Below are 22,580 nucleotides of genomic sequence, written 5' to 3'. Positions count from 1 at the left end.
AGCAAGTTAAAAATTACAACAGTTGCAGTTTTTTTTTTAACGAGTTTTACCATAAAATTGTACGCACATGTATGATACATAATGTAATATTAATCATTAAAAATAATTTATATTTATGACATATTTGTATTTATGTAATTTTCTCTAAAATAGGCCGTTCACACAATACATTATGCATCAAAGATAATCGGGTTAAATTACTCTTTTACGATACCCAGTACATGTATTTTAATTGTTATATTTTACGAAAAAATTTAAAATTTTTAATGTGGTGTTACAATCTTAGAAAATAAATTAGAAATTCAGGATGTCAAAAACCCTTTTTATTGTATTTCATAATGTTTATATTACATGTTTTTCAAATGAGATTTCATCGGATCTTTTCATGAAACAAACTCCACTCAATTCTAAGATATAACTAACTTGTTCACCCAAAAGAATGTCTAATAAGCAACTAAACTAACTCAATAAACAAGTACTAGTTGTATTGACTTGCAAACAAACTAATTTTAAAAGTCATTTGGGATTCACATACACAATTAATTGGCATTGGATGATGACAAAGTTTTCATATTCTGATTTGAATTTCATATTGACGAACAATATGCTTCGCACTTACGCGTAGTGACTTTTCAACTTTTATACGCGTCACTGCAAAAAATTTCTACATAGTTTTGTGTGATGTGGCACCCTGCAGTAAAGAAACATGCACATGTGGAATGAGCATGATAAGGTTTTTTTGAGCCTCATCAAAAGGGCTTCTGTAAGTTTCCAAATATTTTGAACAAAAGTGCAACGACTGCAATCAAATATATAGGAGCCTGTTATCCAAATGCTATTGAAAATTTGAAATTGGTACTCACATGTAGAGTGAACAAGGATTGTTGAACGTAGGAATTTACCTGCTGATATGTTGTGAAATGATACATGGAGACCTTTTGGTCAAGGCGTAGTGTATTACATCAACCCAGACAACTAATTAGTTCAATCTGAAGCTCCGACTAGACAGATTGCTTGGATAAACTATTTGAAATAAATTATAATGTACTAGTAGATATATATCACTAGGTAGCCGCATATTGGCAGATCAGGGATCACATAAATCAACGCTAGCTAATTGATATAACAAATCGATCCTACAAAGTCACATATATCATTGCTCCACAATCAACGCTAGCTAATTGATATAACAAATGGATCCGACAAAGTCTCATATATCATTGTCAAATATGTCTCCACATGATGCTATTATGACATCTGTTCAATTACATACTGCCGCCCTTCATTTTTTAGGGGAAGCTCAGCTAACTCGATCTAATCAACCTCCGGTTCCATCTCTCCATCTATCATCCCAGCATCCCCCTCGGCATCCACCTCAGCATCCACCTCAGCATCGTCTTCCAACTGCCCTGCCTCTGGACCACCATCAGTATCAGAACTTTGCTTCTGATTTTCATCTGCCATTGGACTGCCACCTTGGGACGTATTGCCAACAGCGGTGGTGTAATCAACGTCTAATGGAGCCACGAAGGCCCCACCATCAGTTCTGAGTCCTTCACTATCTACCTCAGTTGCAGCTGCGGCAATCTTTAGCCACACCAAGGAGAATGTTACGTCACCAATAGATGTAACAAGGCATTTAAAGGAAAAGATAGAGAGAGAAATAGAAGCATGTATGATTATAGGGATGCAAGTTTTTAGCTATTATAAACTGCAGAAATCAAGGTGTACAATATCTAAGGATCTAGAGACAAATTCATTTTCCAGTATTTGTTTATGCAAACTAGTCATACAAATTTAGGTAGATTATAAGCCTAGCCTCCAAACGTGAGAAAGAATGATAAAACAGGCTAAAAGAAAATGGTACAAGTACACAGAGGATGACATTAACCAAAACTTAAACATGATCGGATACCAAACCATATAAAGAAGCCAGACAAACATCCAACAAAAGATATTCAAACAAAGAAAAGAAACTCAAACATACTTGTCTTTAACAATGATGACAAGCACCTGCTTAGTTATCGTGTCATTGGATATCACATGAAGGCAGTAAAACAAACTTTTTTCTTCTTCAATATTCCATCTACCCAATATGTGATTGAAAAAAAAACACTAGAAAATGCTAAACTGCCAATTATACCTGATTTTCTTCCACTTGATGCTCAGAACCCTTTGTATCTTCTTTTTTAGCACGTTTGGACTTGTCATTATTTTTAGGGGTGTACTTGGCACGTAGTTCAGGAGGCAGAAGTTCTAGGGGTACCACTCCTTCAATTCCATACTCTGTAAACTGTGATTATATCAATACGAACATGAAACTTCATGAATAAATTTATCTAGGATAAAAATGAAAGAAGGTAGCAAGGTTAATCATACTTTAGAAAACCCTTCCAAGTCTTGTCTAGCTGAAAATCGAAGGCCTTTCCAGCAGTAAACCTGCATAAAATTAAATAAATAATTAGTCTCCCAATCCGACAATCCAACAACAAAATTTGAAAAGCATTAATCAAACACAAACACATCGTGGCACTTTTGAGCAGAGCAAGAAGTATATATTAGCAATGATACCATCTTATATCAAGTACTTAATTGATCATATTAATGCTGATACAGCAATTTGGCACCAACACACAGCTTGAAAATATGATCCAGGTCATGAAACTTTTGCCCAATTCATTCCCAATGGTGTTATTGTGCTATCCTCTGCATTTCATTTACAGTTTAAGTTCTCCCTAATTGACCAAGAAAACTATACTGTCCTTGTACAACAGTAGTAAATATATCTGTGAGAGGTCAGGGGGTAGATGTTTGTGTTATACAGTTAAATTCTGGGCATTACTCAGGGCATAGGTTAAGATTTTTAAGGGAGTTATTCCTGAAGCCTTCTTTGAAATTCGGCCAATGGGCTCTAGTTTGGCTTTCTTTGAGCTTTCTAGTTCTCAGCTTCTTTGGGGTCATTAAGAAGGATCAGTTCCGTTTGTTGCCATTTTCAATTTTCTCCTAATACAAGTATGTTCCTTGTATTAAAACATTGCCAGCCTAAACGGCTTCCAAACAAAATTTGACGCACAGTCAGACTGCAGAAAGAAAAATTCAGGTAACTAAATGAAATAACTTTAAAGGGTATGGACAGTTACAAAGCTCAGACTAAGCCAGAGTAGGTCCTTCAGAGAAAGAAAACTCACTCGGTTATTTTTGTGGTGGTATTCAGCTTCTATTCCAGCTGCTGGATCCATCTGTGGTTCCAAAAGTACTTCTATTCAGTTTATTGGAGAACATGCAATCTCGTACAATAAGATGGGAAAATAACACACCCCCAAAAGCAAAATTTAATAGGTGCCATTGAGATGCAACAAAGGAACTTACGTCCTCAGCCAAGGGTTTCCAATACTCAGAGATGGCAGGGGTCTGGATACGTTGAGGATCAGTTAAAGCATTCTGCATGCCGTAAACACACGAGCGGAAAATTATTGCATGCAAATGAGAATTGCCAAATCTTTATAATCCGGATTGACCTGATGACCTCTACTATTATTTCCAAACTTATTTTAGGGTGACTCTAATCTCCATATGTGCAGAGTGCCAGAATTAGTGTCAAATGAAAAATTTACATGCACCCCTCATATAGAGGATAAGATCCCAGAAAATAGGTTTCGGTAAGTGTGCTTGACTTTTCAGTTAACAATCATCATGAGTGTCGTATGGATATTTCTGTGGTTAACATCTCTGACTCTACTTAGTAGACTATGTTCAATCTCGTTGCTTCAATATTAACCATATATAATCAGCTTGTTCTTGTGGCTTGTGAGTTGCAATAGAATCAAGCTTACAGAACGGGTACTATAATTCAAGACACTCTTCACCCCTTGAGTAAAGCCGTCTCATTTAAGCTATACAGAATATCACATCATATGCAGTAAGCTTGACTGACTTTCATACCTGATTCTGATCTGCCCACTTCCACAACTGTGAGAGTTCTTTATTCCCCAACCTCCACCTCGGCCTTCTGGGGAATTAGAATGAAAAGTAATGATAACTGATGCGGAAATCACAGTCAAACCTAAGTTTTATAAGCAAAAATGAGGGAAAACTCCTTTGGGGGTCCTTTCAAATTTCTGTTTCATGTCTTTTAAGGTTCATTTCAGTTCAGGAGCGTAAAGTTGTCCTATATTAGGTCTTTATGCTTCAGTTTTAGAAAATTAGGAATCCTAATGAGTCTTCAATGCTAGTTAATGTCAGTTATCTACTCTAGTATAAATAAGTGTAAAAGCCTAGTGGCTGAGGTATGTTTTGTTGAATATTATGTTATCAGACTTTCTGAGTTGTCCTGTGATGTGATTGGCGAGAAGCCTAGATTGAGGTGAGGAACCTGGGACAGATTCCTAAATTGTAGCATTCTGGGTGTGAAGCCTAGACTAGGCTGTGAAGCCTGGGAGTGAATCTTATTTTCTAAAATCAGTGTGTTCGTCCTATAAATCTTATGAGTTTGTGATCCTGGTTTCCTAGCAGCCAGTGTGCTGCATCAATCTCAAATACAGAGGGCATTCACTCAGAATTTAGGTCATCGAAAGTCTTGACTATGTAATCATGCATTTTAGCTTGTAAGGATATTGATATGAGCAAGAAGACATGAAGCCAAAATTTACTGCACATAGGGAATTCAGGATACTAAGAAGATCTAGTTGATTTGTAATTGCTGCCACATACATATGGTAATGTGTTTCTTTTTTGTCTTTACGTCTTTTTAAAAGGATAAATAAAGGATGATTTTCCTATCCTATAACATAAATTCAAGGAAATTTTTTAAAAAGAGATGATATTTTCTGTCCTATAAATTGTTCATCTTGAAACATTATAAATTAAAGAGCACAACAGACTTGAACAAACTCGCTACTACAACTGCATACCGCTTTTTGGCTCCATCTTGAACCGTTTTCTTCTCTATCGGCTGCTTCTCAAATGGCGGGCAACCATCACGTTTCCACCATACCTAAACATAGATTAAATGCAGTTTATGTCAAGCATAGTAAAAGTTTTGAAATTCTTTATAGGGGGTTGCAGATGGAGAACGAAAGTGCACACACCCAATTCTTCTCACGTTCTAGTATATGCTCAATCTTATGTAGAAAACTTTCCCCCTTTGGTGGAGTCATTTCGAGCAGTTTCTTCACGTGCTCCTCGTGAGAATTTATTTCTTCTTTCTGAAATTGACAGCAACAATTGTTTAGCCATCTTGTCAATACAGTACATGCTATAAAAGTATCCAATCACAACTGAATTTTTATAAAGCATATTTAAATTTAATTAAAGCCTCTTAACAAAATAGGCGCAAAATAAACAAAAATCGGAATGTTAAGCAGCAACAAAGCAGTCACTACTTGAGTGAGTGCTCATGTAATAGAGCAAAATATAATCTCCAATTACAATTTAATTAGCTGACGAGATCGTTTTCAGGGCATAGATGCAGACAAGGACCATTCAATTATGCAGATACACCACAAGGTTTCTTTTTAAGAAAATAACAGGTAATTGATGAAATAGACATGACAGCCAAAGCCTCCCAGGTTGACTGGATTCCAAGCCTCAACTTTAGTGAAAATAAATAGTAACTGAAAAATCAATTTGTTATTGAAAACAATACAAAGCACCTGGGTTCTTATTAAATACATAATTTTTAACATAGATGCACATGCACAAATAAATAGTTATAGTAATAATTGGGGAAAACCCTGTGGTACTTTTAGATTCATCTTTCCTCTCAATTTCTAAAATTTGGAGGTAAATAATACATGACATGTGTAAGAAAACTCAATAGTCCCCATTTCATACAGCACTAACCATGCTTTCAGAAGGCAAATCTTTTTCACTTTTTCCTGGGCCCTACAACCAGATAAGATGTGGTTAGAATATCTATCAAATTGAAGTTAAATTGAAGGTTGAGAAAGGACATTAGAACTGGTCATAAGTGGGAACTGACGTAAAATATTATCTCCTTTGATAAATTACCTTCAGATAATCGAACAATATGAGGCACTGCACAAGAATGTGTCTTCGGAAACTCGGATCCTTTAACTAATCCAACCAAAAAATTAAAATAATAAGAACCAGAGAAAATAAAGGTATTAACCATTCTAAAATGATCTCCTACCCAAACATTAAAAAGAGTAGAACATACTCATCAGAATTCTACCCTATTTTCTATTACCTTGTGCAGTATCATTATCAGAACTATACATATACACAACCATTCCTAAATTGGACATTGGTTAGTCATCAAACTGCATCAAACAAATAGACAGTTCGTCATGAGAATGACAATCCTTAGCTATACTATCCCATTTGTTCCATGCTTACCATAACCATCAGCTTTCATAAACATTATAGATGTGTTCATTCTTTCGATGAGTATATAAGATCTCTGAAACTGATTCGGTTGACTTTTTTTTTTTTTTGCAGAGAATGAACTTTAAAGGGAATATTAACAAAAGTACTGGTTCTGAAATTGATCTACACCAATAGGTACGCAAATAATGGAGAGTTTGGATGGGTGTGTCCAAACTGATTTGGAAAACACTACTCTGCAAAGAACATCAACTAATGGTCCACCATTACCAACCTCCAAACCCATCAGCTTACTGCTTGTCAGATACTTTATGCTGAAATTTGCCGACTCCTCCAAATTATTGGCATCTCCCTCTTCATCACTTAGTGGTTGAGCTTCAAAGGTATTTAGAACAACCTAAATAATAAGTTAAGAAAAGCATATGTAAATGAAAATGTAATACAGAAATAATAGACAAACTGTCTTATCATAAAGATATTTGTTTTTCTTTTCTTTTTTCAGGAAAGAAACCCAAAAATGCAAATAGAATTTATCAGGAGATATCTGCTATACCTTTAAAGTGGATGTAAATTTCTGCCACTTGGTAGGAGCAACAGTCAAGGGAGCAGGGTTACAAAAGTATTCCTGAAAAATCCAAACAGACAAGTATCTCAACAATCAAATTGGAGAACCTTCGAGCAATCTATCTCATGCCAACTGAAACAACTCCACACTGTGACTTTATACTTCTGGTTACAGGCACCCCAACGAGCTTATTACATAGGTATGAGATACTTAATGTTACAGACTCGAATGCAGCTGGAAGACATTTGATAATATTTTGGATCTTTATCTGGTGGTAAGATTAGCCCACAGTTGGCATCCATCCGATGGAAAAATAAATAGTGAGACCTTTATGTTATTCCTGTTAGCAATGATATTTTGATGAATTCAGTCAACTTACATTTATTAGACATGCAGCACTAGTTGTTCCTACTAAGGGAAGCTTTTTGTCTCATTTCAAGACATGAAAAATTGCAAACATCGTCCATCAAAAACGTCATTTGACTATTGATGTGGCTCGACTTTAACACTGGTAGCAAATTGTTTTGATGAAGTTCTTTACTTGATATCATAAACGAGTTCCACCAATTATTTGCTTTATGTTCAGAAATTTAATTTGTAAACATAAAATTGTAAAAAAAAAAAAAAAACAAGCTATTATGTACCATAACTTACCTGTAAACTCCAGAAAGTCTTGTAAAAGTTGAAATCAATTGAAATTCCTGAAAATTGTGCAGCAGATTTCAGGTATGATAACAAGATAAATATTGACAGGCAAAAATTTAGCTATATATACTGACAGTCAAATGTAAGTATTGTATGCATACCATCAGGGGCATCTTTCTCATACTTCGTTTCATTGGACGTGTTAAAAACTCCTTTGATATTCACAGCTGCAAGCATTAGCCATATAACCGAAGCAATTAATCAAAAGAGAAGATCAGAAGACAACAGTTAATCAACGTGAACAGTACAGTTGATGGCCACCAAGTACCTGAGCGCTCAGACAACGGGAAAAAGTGTGCTAGAAACATTAGAATTCGTCCACAAAAAACAACGTCATTTGCCTTCAAGTGAAATTCCAAAAAATGCGTACATGTCAAATGCTCAAAACTATTGGATGAGTTAAAAGATACTAAATACAGATGCCAGATTGCCAGTGGAGGCGCAAAATATCATATATAACTATATAAACCATATAGGGAGAATCTCTAGTAAAGGACTATAAAATGAGGGCTTTCAAGTCTATGGGTTGGATGAGTGGTCTTTAACGCACAAGTCATCCCACTGTTGATTTGAAGGTCCTCATGGAGACCTTATTTTAAAGGTCCTCACTAGAGCATCATCCAAACATAGTTATGATATAATACTATAGCAAAATAAATCTATATCCCCCGACTTTTCACCAAATGTAAATACATTCCAACCAAATAACCCAATTAGTCACTGCTTACTATTAGCTAAGAAGTCATGTGAGGAAAACAGACGTGAAGAACTTTCCTACCAAACAACATAAGAGAATGCATCACCGTCAAACTACAAGAGGAGGAAGCCACATTTATTTGAAATGTCTTTGGGTTCCAGTTTGTGAAGATTTCACAGTTCTTTATTTTTCTGATCCTACATATTTAAAAGCTGCTTCTGCATTACACTTATGATTCAGTTGTAAAGACAAGGCAGTTTGATGATATTAAGGCTCTAATTCTTGAGAATTGTGGACTCCTTTTCCACCGATTGAACTAGATTGTTTTCATTAACAAGTTATCAGGTTTGGTGGTAACTGCATATTTAATTTTTGACGATATACATTTCTGTTAATGCCAACAGTAAACATATACCTGAGCACGAATACAGTTAAGAAACTAATAAATATTGCAAACTCAGCTTTGAAAGTGACTTAGTAGATAGCATGAACAATTTCTGGTATTTATGATATAACAAAGTAAATCACACAATAAGGAAAACTATATTGATTCATTAACTAAATAATCACTAGCATGATCAGTAGCCACCTTGGATAGACGACGAAGAAGTTGATTGCATGTTCTCAACATAACAAGTTTCCCTCTGGCAAAAAGCTCTTGCTGCATATAGTCAATCCATCAAAATTAAAGAGAATCAAAAGTCCTATATTCTAAAAGTGAATCCATAAAAATTAAGGAAAAAGAAAACTGTGAAGAACATCTTCTGACAAATGTCAAAGCACAAACCTTCCCTAGTATATCTTGCTTACTCTCTATATAACCAAAAACGTCTTTACAGTTTCTCATAGTAGACATCTCTGTCAAGTCTTCCAATAGCTGAAATATCATGCCACCTTCCACATGCTCTTTCTCACAAAGATACAACACAACATCTGGTAACACAATGGTAACAATATGAAGTGAGAGAGAGAGAGAGAGAGAGAGAGAGAGAGAGAGAGAGAGAGAGAAGCTACAGAATCATAAATCATCTTCTCACTCCCTAATTCCCGAATCCCCTATTTATTGCCTACATACTTCCTCATATTCAGCATCAAGTATTCAGGACTCATCAAGGCACTGATTTGATCCATTAAGTAGGATAAAGATACATCACACCAGCCCCTTTCTTTGGTTTAGTCGTAGGCCCCCAATCCCTTCCACCACAATGAAGTTACTAAATCACACCTGGTATCGTAAAAAAACCCCTTCTATGACCCTACTATATATCAACCTGCGAATTATGTAATCCAAAAATAGCTTATCTACACTTTTTGTTCTACGTTGCAGGATATAGGGTACTACAATTGCAAATCGAAAGTTGTTGTGGATTTTACATCTCAATATTGTGTGATCTACTTGTCAAGGGAATATAAAATCATTTATTAACTGACAATACCCCAATCTTATCCAATATATGGTACAGTATGATACCCTTTCTATTAATCTACTGTAACTCAAGCCTATATTAATTTCTTAATCCAAATAGTTGATCTACATGTTTTGTCATACATTGCAGAGCATATGGTACTAGAATTGCAAATCAGCAGTCACCATGGATTTTTATCGAATTGATATTAACTGTGATCTACACGTCAAAAGACAATTATTAAATTACTATCAGACAATTTTAAGATCTATATGAGTACGCTACAACCAACAAGAAGCCCATCTACTTACATGTCAGAACACTAATTCTGAAGGATTACAAAAGAGCAAGTTTCATAGATAAAGGAATTCATGCACATTGATTACAAAGAAAAGAACTAAGTGCTTATAAAGACATGTACAGACCTAGAAGACGTGGAATATGCCCTCTTGTAGCTTCTCCATCATCAATTGATTGACCATACTCCATTATCTGCTCCCCGGACTGCACTGCAGAAGACTGTACTACAAATATCAGATACTCGGCATTAAACTTCAAAAGGAAAAACAAAAGCACTCTTGAAATATAATTATGGTGATGTAAATGATAAAAGAAAATAAAAAAATGAGCCGATGGGAGATATATTTCATCTCATTTAAGACAAGAAACAAAACTATTTAGTCTCACAAGGTAGGGGGAAAAACATACCACCAGTTCTTGAAGCAAAGTCCGGAGGATATTTTCCAACAGTTGATTCTCATCTTGCACCAACTTGGTCCCTTTCTGTCATACACAAGTCAATCAGCTTCAATAAAAATTCACCAAATCCCACAACCCCAAAACATAAAACATTCAACTTGACTCGTCGCAGATGCTTCTCATACACACTCATCAAATATATCCATGGCATACGCATAGAATACCTAATCATCTAAAAAAATTCACACACTGCAGGACTGAAGGGGCATAGGAGCCTTAAAACCCTACAATTACTAAAAGAAAGGCATCGAATTCGATCATTCGGGTGCGGTGAACTGTAAAGTTTTTAGCAATGGTGAAGATGAGAGGTGTAGAGGGACTACCTGAGGCTTAATGACTTGCTGAACAATCCGTAACGCAAAGCTTTCAGGCGGGGCTGGTTGAAGTATCGCAGTTCTGAACACTTCCTGGGGAACAAGAGAAAGACAGAAAGAGGGGAGGAGCATGAGCGTATGTGGAGCACGAACAACAATGAAACCCTAAACAATTGAGATGAAAAGAAGGGGAGGACTGACCATGTTGAATCAACCGGCGATCTTCTTCCTGAGCCCTTCGAATTTAGGGGCTTCTTTTTGTTTTATGGATTTTTTGTTGGGAGCTCCTTTCATTTATATGCGGTACTTGGTCACTTGGTTGTTACCAAACTTTCCATAACATTTGTAACAAAAAAAAAACAAAATTTACCATTACATACACTTTTTCAGACCATTATTACTGTTTTTTTTTTTTTTGATAAAAGGCTATATGAGGGCAGGCATCATGCCTTTATTGATGAAACAGATGAATACTTAAGGGGACATGTAGCCAAAACCTCATTTTTATAATGAGCCTCAATAGAACCTCCATAATAGTAACATGAGACACTATAATGTACGATGATGTATTTAAACCTACACTAATTAGCCGATAACATCATCACGACAACCTCTATTTACTTTACAAGAATGGTGGCATATTGGAAAGTTAAAGCAATGTCGTAGAACCAATAAACCAATATGTTGTCTCTCAAATTTATGTCGTTTCATCACGCAGAGGAGGGTGCAACCAATACATGAATTGCCACCTTCATAGGATGGAGAAGGCAAACTGAGTAATATCGTCAATACGGCCGGAAGTTCATTGCTAGCACAATAGCATCTTCAATCATAAGTTCAAGATAAGTCCATGGATATACTTGAATTCGTTCCTCAAGATAAGAACCTTGGCTTTTAGTCAACTAGATAAATTTAATCTATTGCTACTGAACCCACTTTCTTATTCGACCATAAACAATTGATCATCATAGAAAGTAGACCTTGATGAGGACAAACTATCAAATTGGGGTATTGATATGAATTTGGAGTTGATTGCTCATGATTGAAAATACTAGATGGAAATTAAATAAGCAGCGGAATATTGAAGTAAAATGACTTTACTATTGAATTTAATCAAATACAATTGTCAACACATAGAGTACAATTGTAATAATAATTCTCAAAAGTATATTTCACTTCACACTTGAATATACTCAGTCAAGGGTTCTACAAAGTCACACAGAGCTTTGTCGCCATAAAGGTCGTTGATGCCACGAAGGTATTGATCGCCGTGAATGTCTTGAGTTGAGCCACACAGGTTTCGAATGCCACGAAGGTCTTGATTTGAGCCACACGAGTCCTGGCCACACAAGACTTAATTCCCTCTCAATGAACCTCACCAATATATGTTCATGAGATGAATGAATGGTTTAATCTAAATGCATGAATGATTTATGCATGTGATATGTAAACCCTAGAGAGAATACAAAATGCAATGAATGCTCAATTAATATAATCAACACAAAAGAAAGCTATGACATTAGCTAATGCAACAAATGTTTTTCCCAAGTTCTGTATTTGTCTCTTTCTCTTCTCTAAATCGTTGATGCCTAATAACACAGAGGCATATATGTATGAATCATTAAACAATAATTACATAAAATAGAGATGCATGGTAAACGCACTAAACAATAATTATCTTCCTCTCTTTTTCTTCATCTACCAAAATCGTTAACCCCAACTAACCCATAAGCATGTGTGTGTGTGTAACATCCCAAAATTCTGAACAATAAAATTTCAAATTTAAGGATGCTAACACTCTGATATAACTTCAATAAATGAAATTATGTTACGGCAGCTGAATATCTTTACCAAGTTTATCAAACCACTTGGATTACAAACTGTAAACATAAACATAATTACACGAATGTAAAGATGTATTGTTTTCATCTCTCACAAGCCTCACAAAAAAAATAGGAAAATGAACAGAAAGCAAAAACAACACTCTCTTGTCACGCTACCCAATCCCTACATCTCAACTACTGCGTAGTCCCTGCTATACTACCCTCTGCACCAATAATGGTACACTAGGGTTGTAAACACAAACATGGTCAGCTTCACAGTTGGTATGAGTAAACTTAATATAAATACTCAACCTAACAACATCAACGCAACGAATGTCTCAACAATCAAAACAACTCGCAACGCATGCATAAAACACACAACACATGCAGAACAACACAACTCACAACAACAACCCAACATATGCATGATAGTTTTGGGTTAAAGCGACTCTCGACTCACACTCATAAGAAAACTGGCAATAAAGACTAGAGCTCTACCTAATCATCCCCACATCCGGTCAATATGTGGTTCCTACACTGCCTACGCCACTAAGGCCGCCACTAAGGCAGAACATTTAAATCTAGTTTGCCACTTGGGCCGCCACTAAGGCAAAACAACATATATTACTTTTCTTTCGCCAATCTGGCTGCCACAAAGGCAGAACAACGCACACAAAGTCTTTCGCCAAAAGGCCGCCATAAAGGAAAAACAACTCCACACAAGGCCAAACACAACAATCATACCGGAATGTACATTTTCTTCCCTCCCGGCTACAACACAATTATCAATAATCACAATAATGTCTGAGGTACATTTTATTCCCTTATGGCCAAACAACATATATATATATATATGTATACACACTTCAATTATACAATTATTTCATCCATAACCTCCAATTTACCGAGAGATACATTTTATTCCCCTTTGGTCTCATCCTCCACAGTTTATAAACCAACAAAATTATACAAAATATCTTTCACAATTAAAATGTAACAATATATATATACAAATATACTAATCACATACTAACATGAATAAGAACAATATATACTCAATGATAATTATATGCATATCCCATTACCATTTAGATATGCATATTTAAATCACCAAACATATATATATATATATATATATATATGTGAGTATATAACAATCTCGCATTAATATAATTGATGACATTATAATAAAATCTGTCCAGTTACCGCCAAGAGTAACTAGCATATACGTGAGGTTTACTCACACTTTTCGCTCCCGCTAGTAACTTGCCACCCCAAGTGAGATTCACTCACTTAGTTCCACAATAATAAGTACTTAAGTGACAAGAAAGTATCACTTAGTAAACAAGGCCATGACAACACAAAAACGAGCATTTAATCTATAGCAAGAAATCCAAAAAAAAAAACTAAGAACACCCACCATGAGCTTGATCCTCTCTCTCTCTCTCTCTCTCTCTCTCACTATAAACCATTCCCAACACCCCTTAACCACAAAAACTAATCAAGAGGACTTGACCTTGAACTTTCTCACTCACAACAACCACCCTCCAATTTAACCAAAAACAACATCTCGGTCTCTCTCCCAAAAATAACCAAAAAGCAATAACTCAACAAAAAGCTAATATTCACAACACAAACAACTAACTAACAAAATCACTAACTTCTCCACAACTTCTAGATACTAACCACTAACCCCTGCACTCCTCTCCCTTCAAAAATCACGATTTTAACCCCAAAACTACAGCAACACAACAACAAACCGAGAATACTCCCAACAACAACCAACATCAATTTCAACCTAGAATTACTAAACCTTTAACAACAACTAACTTACTCAAGCATTAACCTAACACATGCAAATGACCTATATAAACGCTCGTATCGACGAGCACATCATAATTGAATAAACCATTACTCTGAAACATTATCCTACATGCCGCCACACGCCACCGATAGTGGCGGCACCGCCACTTTTCCTGTGACCACCAATGATCACCGAAATTCATCACCACAATCTAAACAACATTTCCAACAACTTTCTAGTTGACAAAAAAATCTAAATCCAAGCCTAAACAGTCTAGTCGATGAAGAACATAAAATCAACACTATTTACATACCCTAGAAATTAAAATTTTTTTATTCGAGTACTTACACTTTGATTTGGCTCGATTCCTTTTGTGGGAATGAGACAAGTAAAATCCCCCAAGAATCTCAAACTATAGCAGCCGGAGGAGGCGGCGCCGACACAGCAATAACTTTCGGCGGTTGTTGCGACGTGTGTGGTTGTTGCCGGCGTGCAAGGCATGGCTCAAAAGATGGAGATTGTCGAGCCCGTCAGTTTGATAGGTGGCACGACGCGAGGCGAAGTCTGACGGTGGAGAAATCGGCCGAAGAAGATTTTGAGCCAGGTGAACAGTGCCCGAGCTCGGGTGAACATTAACCGATCTGGGTTTGAAAAAAAAACTGATTTTCTTAGTCTTTAATCTCCTATACTTCCTTTTATACTATTTCTAAAATCGGAAATCAAACTTCCGTTGCTAACAAATTCCACATACGACATCTGATTAAAGCGTGTCGCGCGTCTACAAACTCGTATTGACGAGCATTACAACTTTCGTGAGTGAAGTTTTCTGAAACGAATGATGAATTAAAAGTTAACTCTTAAGTCAATAAAACTTAACCCAATATCGACTTATTGGTTCTTGAACCAATTTCTACTTTGAATGAATGTTATTTAAAAGGCATAGAATATGTATATACCCAAAATAATATTTCATTAATCTCAATAAATTACAAGAAATGTAACTCGAAATTCGGGTTATTACAATGTGTATATATATATAATGCATGAGATATTTGAATGTTTCAAACAAATCCACATATTTTGATTGAATCACAAAGATCATTGATCCTCAAGTGCAACAGTGCAAATAAGAATCAATACTTATGGTTAAGCACACAACCAAATATAAATAATGCAATATAGATTAGAGCTTTCACAAGTAGAGGTACTATAACGGGATCTCTTTACTATCATACCAAGCTAACTTGTGACAAACTCTATTACAATGAGCACTAGATCATATATGAGAGATAAGAGAGTAATATAAACTCAAAGATATCACTTCCTATTTTATATGTTCCAAATCTCTAATCTTCACAATTTCTCAAATGCCTATTTATAGGAGAAGAAATTGATCTCCCTCACTTAATGCATATCTCATACAAAATGGAAAATATTTCAATCAACAAATCTGCTATAATTTGGGAAATGTTGTAGGAAATATGGAATTGGTTCTACTCATCTCATTGATCATCCCTTTTATATAGGAGTCAAGATTACAATAGAAGTAAATAGTAATTACAATAGTCATTAAGGCTACATAATTGTGATTGAAACGTTACATCTGTTGATCATAAACATCATTAACTCATTCTTTTATTTGCTTTCACGAATGCACACTAATAGTGTTTTTTCTTCAACACTCCCCATTGTGCCGAGTTAAAGATAAAATGGTGCATAGAGTGTTGTCTCATTAAAAACATTGTCAAGTAACAAAAACCCAGTGAGTGAAAATAAAATCTTGGTCGAAGGGGAAAAGAGCACAACACACCTATTACATTTGAATTTAACATATATGTGCTAGACTCCATGTGAGCCCCTAGAAAATTTCTTCATCTTTCCGGCATTATTGTCACGCTAATCGATATTTTACCGAGATGTCAAAAATGTAGTTTAAACTACGCGTCGTCACTAGCGCGGGAGTATTCGCGGAATATTTGTCCGACGCTCGGTTAATTTCCTACGAGTTTACGAAGTTAACTCTTTAAAAACGTATTTTAAGAATTTCCTATTTTCTGTTTTTAAATCTTGACCGTCCATTTGAGCGAATTGATCTGGACCGTCAGATCAACCTTTATATACCTAACTACCATACACTCACACACACACCACCACTTCCCTCTCCCTTTTATCTCCCCCCCCCCTGTCGCACCTCTCTCTCTCTCTCTCTCTCACCTCTGTTTCAAAGCAGAGACACCACCGCGCGGCTTGTACGCCGCCTAGCGCCACTTTCCGGCATGACCCTCTATCTCTCCACTCTCCGACGGTACCAACGGAGTCGGCATGCAGCTCCGTCACGGCGAGTTCGTGATTCGAAGCGAGAAGCTCCTGCGTCGGTTCCTTTAGCTCCAGCGACCTCATCGCCCCCCCTTTTCTGGTAAATTCGAACCCCATTCTCATCTCCAACACTTTCCTTCCTCGAACCCATCGAGTTTGAGCCAAAAGCTCTAACCTTTCTTGTTTCCGAACTCGCCGGCGTGTTCTTGAGCTCCGGCGAGTGTGTTCTTCAATCCCAGGAGCTTGCAAGAGGTGTCTGGGACCCAACGGCGACACCGCTCAATAAAGAATATAAAAAGAAGAAAATCAAGTCGCAGCAGCTCGGACGAAGGCACAACATCGTCGGAGCCGACGATATTTTTCCGGTGCTCCATTGAGGTATCAATCGAACTCCAATTCCTTTGGTTTTGATGTCGTTGTGATCGTATTGTCGTTTCAATTCGTTTAGTATAATTGCATGTTGATTTTGGTTGGTTTTTCGCCGGATTTTTTAATAGGAGCCGATCAGAGATCAAAGGGTAAAAACCCTAGTTTTACCGTTTCTAAAGTTACCATTTTACCGTTTTACTACCTTTTTTGAAATTACCAAAATACCCATGTTGACTTTCAATAATTATAGTCTTACCATACATATTTTACTGTTAAGAAACTTACCTTTTTACTATTACTATTTTCCCTTATAGTAATTATTCAAATAATTCTATTTTTACTGTTACTTTTTACTATTTTAGTAATTAACCTTTTTACCTGGGCAGTTTGATTCCTCATCTTAGGGTAATTTCGTTAAAGTTTATTTGACTTTAGTAAATAGGAAAAATAACTAGTTCTTCCCAACGTTTTACCATTCTAAAATTCGGTTAAAACGCTAAACTCGATTTCCGCCCAGATCGGAAATCGAGGAGTCATAAACGTAAGAAATTAGCTTGCCGGAAAAATAAAATAACATTCAACGATTTAGTATCATTCGCATTTTCAATTTAAAATGCGAATGTACGTTAAACAGAAACTCACACTCGCAATTAAGTAAACAACCAACTATCCCGAGACCTCGACTCGAGTAGTCAAACTAGTCAAGTCGACGAGCAATTACTAAATCGACTAAAAACATCGTGACCCTTTCTTATCCCTTTTGTCTATTTGTTTAGCTATGAGACTTGCTTGCGGGACGCGATTCTACGCAGTGCACGAGGAGCGTGACTTGTGGCGCGGACTTCGACACTGCTATATCAGGTAGGGTGAGCCTCTCACTAGGGTGAGCTGGTACCTTCCGGGTTAGTGGTTTTCTATATATAAAATGTATATGTTTTACGTCTTTATTGCATGTTGCATTCATTTGCATTTTACTTTGGTCGTATTGTCTCGAGACTGACCCATTTATTTTATGCATGTTTATAAGTCAGTGATTCCGTGTACTGATGTCTGACACTGCAAGTTTATTTATTCTATGGTGAATCCCGCTTCATGATGTCTGGGCACCATCACGGTGAATTTGTTGTCCTGATGTCCAGCATCGTGTGACTTATTAATTCGGTGATAACCGTTCCCTAATGTCTGGCACCGTAGTACATTATTGGCTCTCGGTTCGCCCGAAGGCAAACCCTAGAGCCGGTCGGGTGGATATACCTCATCAGTGCATTTGTTATTTCGATCCAAGTCGCATATTTTACATCTGCATGATTTTACTTGTTTTGCCCTAAACTATATACGAATAGATGTATATATTTTTAAAAGAAAATAATATTCTAACTTTTAAGATATATCGGATAAAGCAAGACCCTTACTTGGGGCTGTTTTAGTCCATTGCACAAGTTAGCTCCTCTGCTCCACGTACCTTAAATGTTAAGATTGTGTGTGAATAAAATCAATTAAACTTAGTAATACTTTACACTTGTAAATTTTTGTAATAATAAAAAATAATAATGAAGAATAAAAGAAATAAAAATTAAAAAAACAATCAATCTATAACAAACAAAGAAAAGAACAAAGAAAGAAGAACAAAAAAAAGTTACGAAATTGAAGAGAAAGAAAAGAAAACAAAAGTGAAAGAGAAAAAGAAAGAAAGTGAAAGAAAGAAAAGTTTGTATTTATTTATATTCGTATTTCATACTTTGTAAAGTTACTAATAATTGTTCTTTTTAGGCTCATAAATGTCCAAGATTAGTGGTTGGTCCGAAGAGTTTAGTGCACGCCTGAAAAGAATTCAGCCTCAAGCTCAGTTTGATAACGTTTTCATTGAGTCAGATTCATTTTACGAATGAAGAGACTTGGGTCCATTTCGCCATTTCCAGGTTCATCAAGTTGTAGTGGGCTCAATCCATTGTTCTTTGAGGATCTAGAGTTAGAATTGTTGACAAGTCTGTGTCATTTGGGCCAATTGAATTTCAATTTACCTGATCCAGTGCCCACAGTTCAAAGCCGAACAGAGGAAAACCTAGTTCCAAAACTAGAAACGGCCAAGTAGAAGGAGCAGTTGGGGGGACATCATCCTCTAACATAGCGTACCTTGTTCCAGAGGAGGGCAAGACAAGTGATTTTGAGTTGAAGAGTGGGTTCCTACATCATTTGCCTAAGTTCCATGGACTCTCAGGAGATGAGCCCAATCAACATTTCACTATGTTCCAGTTCAACTGTGAGACCATGTGCCCTAGAGGAGCTGGTATTCATATAGTGAAGATGAGGGCGTTTCCATATTCATTAGAGGATCGAGCTCAAAAGTGGTTGTTTGAGGTACCTACTGGTAGGATTACTTCATGGACAACAATGGTGAACGAGTTTCTGTCAAAATATTTTCCATCTTCAAGGGTGACTCACATAAGGAAGCATATAACTAGTATCAAGCAAGGGCCGGATGAGTCATTTTACAACTACTATGAGAGGTTCAAATCTCTTGTAGCATCATGCCCAGCCCATGGAATTAGAGAAGGTCTGTTGCTTCAATATTTCTATGAAGGATTGCTACAAATGGAGAGAGAGTTTCTAAATTTAGCAGTTGGTGGATCATTTCTAGACAAGAGTAATGTGGTAGCAAAGGATCTATTGGAGAAAAGAGCCATGAACAATCAGCAATTTGGGACATCTGCTAGTTCCACACGGCAGGTACATGAGACCAAATTGACCAAATTGAGTTCAAGCTCTGCTCTAGAGGACAAGGTTGATAAGGTGTCCAAGATGATGAGTCATTTCATGAAGACTAGTGCAGCTCAAGTTTATGGAATCTGTATGGAGGGGCACCCTACTGATCATTGTCCTCAAGTTGCTTCTAGTGGAGGGTATGAGGAAGTCAATTCCCCTGGTTATCAAGGAGGTCAGAGGTATAATCCATTTTTGAATACCTACAACCCTGGTCTACATGATCATCCAAATTTTCGGTGGTCCAATAATGAGAATGTACTAAGGCCACATCAGAATGCTATGAAATTTGGGCCTCGTCCGGCTAATTTGTTTAGACCACAAGCTCCACTACTCAATGTTCCACCTCCCAACGTGGCTAGTACTCCTAATTATGATAAGATGTTGAAATCTTTAGCTGCTGGGCAAAGTCAATTGAATACCGTGACTCAAACTTTGGTGGTGGGTCAACAAGCGAATATCAAGAACATTACGGAGCTAAACACGCATATGGGTCAGATAGTAGACTTTATGGGCCGTTTTCTGAGCAAGGGAAGTTGCCAAGTGGTGTCATACCTTACCCAAGGAATGAGCAAGCCCAAGCTATCATGACAAGGAGTGGGCTCGAGCTAGGAAGGCCCAAATGGCCCATGTTCTTGAGGAGGGTGATGAGATGACTATGATGAATGACTTGGAGAAAGATCCAGCTACCTCCAAGAATGAGGGTGTGCCAATCCATGAAGCACACAAAGGTACAAATGCTAACTTAAATGAATTAGTTAAAACTAATTCTATTTCGTGTGTACCTTTTCCTTCTAGGTTTGAAAAGAGCAAGAAGGATAAATCTGATGATGAGGTATTGGAGGTCTTTAGGAAGGTGCAAGTTAACCTTCCATTGTTGGAGTGTATCATACATATCCCTAAATATGTGAAATTTCTTAAGGAGCTTTTCACTTCAAGAAGACAAATTAGGGAAGATAAAGGTAGTGAAGATGAATGAGACTGTTTCAGCTGTCATCCAAAAGAAGCTACCCCCTAAGATGAAGGATCCGGGAAGTTTCTTTGTCCCATGTAAAATTGGTAACACATTATTTGATAATGTATGCTTGATCTAGGTGCTTCGATAAATTTCATGCCATATAATGTTTATCAATCACTAGGATTAGGACCTTTAAAGAATGATAATATGATTATCCAATTAGCAGATCAATCTAACAAGTACACTAAGTGGTATGTTGAGGATGTCCTTGTGCAGGTCAGTCACTTGATTTTTTTTGCAAATTTTTATGTGCTAGACATGGAGGTATTACCATTGGAGACAACTCCACTGCTTTTGGGGAGACCGTTCATGAGGACTGTAAGGACATGCATTGATGTTGCAAATGGGAGTTTGACGATGGAGTTTGATGGAGATGTTATCAGCTTCAACATTTTTTAGGCAATAAAGTACCCAGTTTTTGACCTTAACTCGTTTTTTTTTTGTGTGGATGTTGTTGATTTTATTGCACAGGTTATGTCAGAGACGTTAGAAGCATATCAATTAGCTATGGAGCAAGGGGCCAGATTTGACAAGCATGGGGACCGTGTCCCAAGAGAGGAGTGGGATGATTTTGAGCCCAAAATTTTCGAAATAGTGAATGACCTTGAAGCTCAACCATACAAAAGGTATCCCTCTTTTTTGTCAATTCCCATTTTCACTAATAAATTGTTACCATCTGTGGTACAGGCCCCAAAGTTAGATTTGAAGGAGCTTCCAGACCATTTGAAATATGTGTACCTTGGAAAGGATGATACTCTACCAGTTATTATGTCATCAACACTGAGTAAGCAGCAAGAAGCTAGATTGATTGATGTGATTAAGAGGAACAAGACCGTTATTGGATGGACTTTGGCAGATATCAAGGGGATCAGCCCTACAACTTGTGTTCATATGATACTTTTAGAGGATGGCACCAAGCCTACACGTGATGCTAAGAGGATATTGCTGATAGGAACACAAAGTGTGACGTTCTTAATGTTTATATGCCCTATTCTTATGCTTTGTTACTTCTTATTTAGTTGCTTTAGGTTCATATTTGTCATATGTATGTTTGAAATAGAGCTATTTCGAACTTAGATGATTTGATGATGAAATTGTGCTAAGTATTAGAACTCCTGATTGAGCTAGGATTCCTTACTCGACTAGGACTCTACTTTCCTATTTTCATTCTTTCCTATTCCTTAATCGACGATTTCTTTTCAGGAAAGACAAATCATATTTGGAAAGAAAGGAGAGTTGCCGAGTTGCATTCCTAGTTGAACAAGGAAATCATATTCGAGTTGAAGAAGGAGAAGAGGAGGCCGGCCTAGCTACTCCTAGTTGGACCAAGAGATTGCCGAGCTGCCCTTTAGAGATCTCCCTATTGGACTTGGTTTCCTACATCAAGTTGGATATGGAGTACATAAATCAAATCCATAACAAAGAGGATTTCAGTTTCCCAATTGGATTCTATCTCCTTATGGCACGGCAAGAAGGCTTCCTAAACCTCTATATATAGAGGCCGGCCTCTCCATTCAGCAACATCATCAGCCCTACACACAAACACAGCCATAGCTTTGCCAAATTCATCCTTCATCCTTCCAAGAAATCCTAAAACCGATTCCACCATTCTCCACCTTTATCTATAGCCTTGAAGCACGATTGAGAAGAGGTTTCATCCATAGAAGTCTTGGCTACACCTTGTAGGATCGATTGATTG

The 22,580-nt window shown here is 36.8% G+C and overlaps 2 protein-coding genes across 3 annotated transcripts; one reads left to right on the top strand and one right to left on the bottom strand.

Annotated features, from left to right (window-relative positions):
• Positions 1 to 1,156: 1,156 nt before the first annotated feature.
• Positions 1,157 to 11,094, bottom strand: LOC126803164 (THO complex subunit 1). 2 transcript variants are annotated; one of them, XM_050530926.1, is made up of 21 exons: positions 10,993 to 11,094; positions 10,801 to 10,884; positions 10,427 to 10,501; positions 10,144 to 10,237; positions 9,100 to 9,245; positions 8,902 to 8,973; positions 7,884 to 7,956; positions 7,717 to 7,782; positions 7,565 to 7,611; positions 6,899 to 6,970; positions 6,620 to 6,742; positions 6,010 to 6,075; positions 5,842 to 5,883; positions 5,088 to 5,204; positions 4,911 to 4,993; positions 3,943 to 4,009; positions 3,370 to 3,441; positions 3,189 to 3,239; positions 2,380 to 2,439; positions 2,144 to 2,293; positions 1,157 to 1,587 (listed from the first exon to the last, which is right to left on the bottom strand). In XM_050530926.1, exons 1-21 carry the CDS (start codon positions 10,993 to 10,995, stop codon positions 1,315 to 1,317), a joined length of 1,836 nt encoding a protein of 611 aa, XP_050386883.1. In that variant the 5' UTR covers positions 10,996 to 11,094; the 3' UTR covers positions 1,157 to 1,314. The 2 variants fall into 2 exon arrangements, with proteins under 2 accessions (XP_050386883.1, XP_050386884.1); XM_050530927.1 differs by having other exon boundaries at positions 3,943 to 4,006.
• A 7,787-nt stretch (positions 11,095 to 18,881) lies between these two features.
• Positions 18,882 to 20,454, top strand: LOC126803433 (uncharacterized). The gene is made up of 3 exons (XM_050531242.1): positions 18,882 to 18,970; positions 19,134 to 20,045; positions 20,181 to 20,454. Exons 1-3 carry the CDS (start codon positions 18,882 to 18,884, stop codon positions 20,452 to 20,454), a joined length of 1,275 nt encoding a protein of 424 aa, XP_050387199.1.
• Positions 20,455 to 22,580: the final 2,126 nt, after the last annotated feature.

This window comes from Argentina anserina, chromosome 7 (assembly GCF_933775445.1).
Source record: "Argentina anserina chromosome 7, drPotAnse1.1, whole genome shotgun sequence".
Lineage (NCBI taxonomy): Eukaryota > Viridiplantae > Streptophyta > Magnoliopsida > Rosales > Rosaceae > Argentina > Argentina anserina.
This window is presented reverse-complemented; position numbering and strand designations above follow the sequence as displayed.